Source organism: Egretta garzetta, unplaced genomic scaffold (genome assembly GCF_000687185.1).
Source record: "Egretta garzetta isolate BGI_Z169 unplaced genomic scaffold, ASM68718v1 scaffold103, whole genome shotgun sequence".
In the NCBI taxonomy this organism is placed as follows: Eukaryota; Metazoa; Chordata; class Aves; order Pelecaniformes; family Ardeidae; genus Egretta; species Egretta garzetta.
Window position 1 is genome coordinate 1,658 of NW_009259101.1, and position 4,324 is coordinate 5,981.

Here is a 4,324-nt window from a genome sequence, read left to right on the forward strand (position 1 = left end):
GACGCTGGTGTGCGCCAGCGAAGTGGGGAGCTGGTCGTACTCGCAGCGCCAGAGCCGGAGCCTGTGCGTGGCGGAGGGCGCGGGCAAGAGCGACCTGATGGTTTTCAGCCCCACCTCCCCGCCGCCGCCGCCCGGCCCCGCGGCGAAGGAGACGCAGCCGGAGCCGCCCGCTCTGCTGGACACGGTCAGTGGCCCTCCCTTCCTCGCCTCTCGCCCCTTGCCCTGACGCTTCTTCCGTGCCATAGTTGTTTATTTCACTTGCTCCTTTTCCTGGTCCACGGAATTCTTGGATCCATTCTGCAGCCGTGTTGTCATGTGTCACGATCTAATGCTCATAGCTGCACGTGATCCTTTACTCTTTTATTTCTGGGTGAGGTGTGATAGCGTAGGCTGCTGTTCTTTAGTACCTCGTATCTTTTTGTAGAGGAGACTGGGGACCGAGAGCATAAGTTGTGATTTAAAGGATTTGTGGAATACCCAGTCCAAACCCAACTTGAAAGTCGTACATGCTGAAGTCGGATGGGTTTTCTCGCTGTGCTGTCTGGTCTAGTTTTTCATGTCTTTGCGCCTCATCATTCTCTATGGTATTTCTGCTTTGAAGACCTCTGTCATAGTCCCTTTCAGGCTTTTGTTCTTTAACATGAGGAAACGTTCCTCAAACTGAAGCCACTCTAAATCTTTGGTTATCTTGCTGCTCTTCTCGGAACCTTTTATTGGTCTTCTCTCTTCTTACCATGTTAAGAAGGGGAGGACTTCCATCAAATATTCAGAGTGTTGGTGAACCTTATGTTTCCGCAAAGCCTAATGAAACGCGTTGTTTTCTTCTGTGGTGTCATAAGTCTTAGCTTTTGGATTGGCACTGAGACCGAGCTGATACATCCACATCAGTGTCTTCTCTGTGCCAAAGATGTTAATTCACAACCTGAAGTGGTTGTTTCAGAATCAGATACAGTCTCTGTTGAAGCCACGTTTATTGCCTCATTTGCTCAGCTTTGTGGTGTCCTGCATGTAAAATATCGTGCCGTTTTCCCACCAAGGTCTTAAGGGTCGTCAGCTCCTTCTGCAGTTGTTCTCGGCAGACCTGTATTTAACTCTGCTCCGTTGGGTAATATCTCCTGTGACCTTGGTTGCATCACTCTCCCTGACTTTTTGAGATCCCTTGATGAGCTGTTAAATGCAAAGATCTGTGCCCGACTGTAGCGTTGACCTTGTTATCTTGCTCAAGTGACCAGGTCTGGTTTGCGTCCCTTCTGCGTAGGTAATCACAACTCCAAGTGCCTCTTTCAGCCTTCGTTCATTTTGTTCGGAGTGTCCTAATTTGTGTTCGTTTTCCTGTCTTGCAGGTAGGGCAATTTTTGTGAACTTTTTGCTTTTGGCTGCTGCGAAGTGCAGGTTTCTAGTCTTTTCTTAATGAGAAGTCTGCCCTCCCTTTTGATTCTCTTCTGAAACAGAGATCATGCAAGGTGACCACAGCTGGTACTCCAGGTTCTTCCCTGTTCACCTTGCGTGGCATGTATTAGTTTGTGGAGCACTACAGAATTATGGTGGACATGGCAAAGACAGTAGAAGTATTTGACGTTGCCCCTTTCCAAGTATGATGTAAATGTACTTTCTAATACAAAGTACTTCACAGGAGAAGAGCACGGGCTAAGGTAGGTGTGAAACCTGTGCAGCGATAGTGCTATATTAAGCAAGGTGCATTGCTAGAAGTCTGACTTGGTTTTGGTGGGCAAATATATTTGTAGAAGCACCCCAGCGATGGTGCCCGCTCTGCTAGTTTCAGGTACCCTGTGGTGGTAGGCTTTGTATTTCCTCTCTTTTCTTCCCCTGCCCCTTCCCGAGAATACTTTTTAAAATAAACTGTTATTTTGTGTCACAGGGTGTGTGCACCTTATGATGGTGATGTGAATATGAGCTGGGATGACACCTGAACCTCCTGAGTCCCCAGTAGGCAGCATGGCTTAGCTTGCCTTTCCCAGGAGATGTGTTGGTAACTGTGAGCAAGAGCCACACTGCCAAATGGTGTTGACTGATTTCAGAATTTGTGCTCCTTGCCATCACTGTGGTTCACTGTCTTGTAGTCTCTTCAGGTGATGTTTACCTTGAGCGAGTGCTGTGAGACTTCAGGTTTCAGTTCTGTTTCCGCCTCCTTAAAGTGGATACAGAAACACTGGGCACTCCAGCAGAGATTTGAGAGCCTGGGCAAACCTGTTTGCTTTTCCAGCCCTGCTTCCCTGAAATCATGAACAGTGATCTCTGAACTCGGCCCTGACAATGGAGGCCTCAAAATCAATCAAGGCAACTGCTAGGATGGCCACAGGTGGAATTACAGGTGACCTGTTACAGACCTGCCTGGATTTTTTTAGCATTTGGTATCTTCATTTTGTGTTGACCTCCTGTTGCATCACTGACGCTTCTGTGGTAGAACCAGCCGATCGCTATTGTGTGAAATCATCTGTTGCATGTTGCTGCCTGGCCTGGGCAGCGGGGTAGCAGCAAACATCCATAGTTGTGTAGAAAAGAGGCCCTGCTGTGTTTATGTCAGTGGATGAGGTGGGAGCCTGGGGACCATGTTGTAAGATGAACTGTACCTTGCCAGAGCGGTGGTGTGAGCCTTTTGTGTTATCTTCGGTTACGGGGTGTGTGGATGACTGCGGTATCCTGCGGTGGCTCATCTCCATCAGTAACGGGCACATTGATTTACAGTACCGTGCATGCCTACCTGCCTGAAAAGGTAAGGAAGAACTCCTCATCCCTTGCGCAGCTGCAAGTGGGGAATAAAACCTACAGGAAATGCTTTACTGAGACACATCAAGACTAGTAGAGAGCTCAGCTTCCCTGAGCTACTTCACCCATCCGAGAGGATTTGTGCTGTGTGGGTTATGTTTAGGCTGACGTAGAGTTAGGACGTGACTGATGAAGGTGAAAGTCCTTGGAATTTGTGTGCATTGCTGGTTTCTTAGGTTTGGACCTACCCTTCAAAAGGCAAACCCATTCTGTTACAGACAGACACAGTTATTATTTGGAATGTGATATCCTCACTCTGTTATTTACTGTATGAAAACCAAGGAAAGTGCATGGGATTGCTCAGCTACATCACTGTCACAAAGCCATGAAAAAGAAAACAATCGCTGCTACCTTTCAGCATTGCTGCACTAGACACAAATAAATTCCATGTGAATCTCTTTCTTCCGGAGACCTGAGTACTTTCCATAGATGGAAGATCAAGGATACAGTCTTCTGTAGAGGGAACAGCTGAACTCTCTTGCAAAGAAAGAAAGAAATGAGGAACAGAGTTACGCTGCCTCAACAATGTATAGGGAAGGCAAAGTCAGGAGATCAGAAGTGGGGTAGGTTCTTTTCAGTGAAGACCTTCCCAGATGTAATTCGTGGGTTAATGTGGGCATTTAGGAAACATTTTGACAAGTACATATCAATCAAAGTGTTTTTAGGGAGGAGAGAAGAGAGGAGAGGAGAAAGGAGAGGAGAAAGGAGAGGAGAAAGGAGAGGAGAAAGGAGAGGAGAGGAGAAAGGAGAGGAGAGGAGAAAGGAGAGGAGAGGAGAAAGGAGAGGAGAGGAGGAGAAAAGAGGAGAGGAGGAGGAGAGGAGAGGAGAAAGGAGAGGAGAGGAGAAAGGAGAGGAGAGGAGAAAGGAGAGGAGAGGAGAAAGGAGAGGAGAGGAGAAAGGAGAGGAGAGGAGAAAGGAGAGGAGAGGAGAAAGGAGAGGAGAGGAGAGGAGAAAGGAGAGGAGAGGAGAAAGGAGAGGAGAGGAGAAAGAGGAGAGGAGAGAGGAGAGGAGAAAGGAGAGGAGGAGAAAAGAGGAGAGAGGAGAGGAGAAAGGAGAGGAGGAGAAAAGAGGAGAGGAGGAGAAAAGAGAAGAGGAGGAGAAAAGGAGGAGAAAAGAGGAGGAGAAGAGGAGGAGGAGAAAAGAGAAGAGGAGGAGAAGAGGAAGATGAGAGGAGAAAAGAGGAGAGGAGAAAAGAGGAGAGGAGAAAAGAGGAGAGGAGAAAAGAGAAGAGGAGAAAAGAGAAGAGGAGAAAGGAGAAGAGGAGAAAGGAGAAGAGGAGAAAGGAGAAGAGGAGAAAAGAGAAGAGGAAGAGAAGAGGAAGAGAAGAGGAAGAGAAGAGGAAGAGAAGAGGAAGAGAGAAACATCTATGATCGGTTTGAAGAAGGGTAACGTTCTGAAGGGAAAGCACGGAACTCGTCGGCAGAGCGGCGGAGCCCGTCCTTCTGGAGCCGAGCGCCGCTGCCGGACACGGGAGGGCGGCAGGAGGCGGCTGCTGGCAGAAGGAGCCGCGGTCGGACACCAGGTGCCGCTGTTGGCC

The 4,324-nt window shown here is 48.4% G+C and overlaps 1 protein-coding gene across 1 annotated transcript in view; it reads left to right on the forward strand.

The window, feature by feature from the left end:
• The window catches only part of LOC118451917 (protocadherin alpha-8-like), a gene marked incomplete at its 5' end in the record, with an annotated part of 1,739 nt that extends 1,513 nt beyond the window's left edge, over positions 1-226 (forward strand). The window contains one exon of the mRNA XM_035890764.1: positions 19-226. Coding sequence (XP_035746657.1) covers positions 19-226 — 208 coding nt within the window. The remainder of the gene's footprint in view (positions 1-18) is intronic.
• Positions 227-4,324: the final 4,098 nt, after the last annotated feature.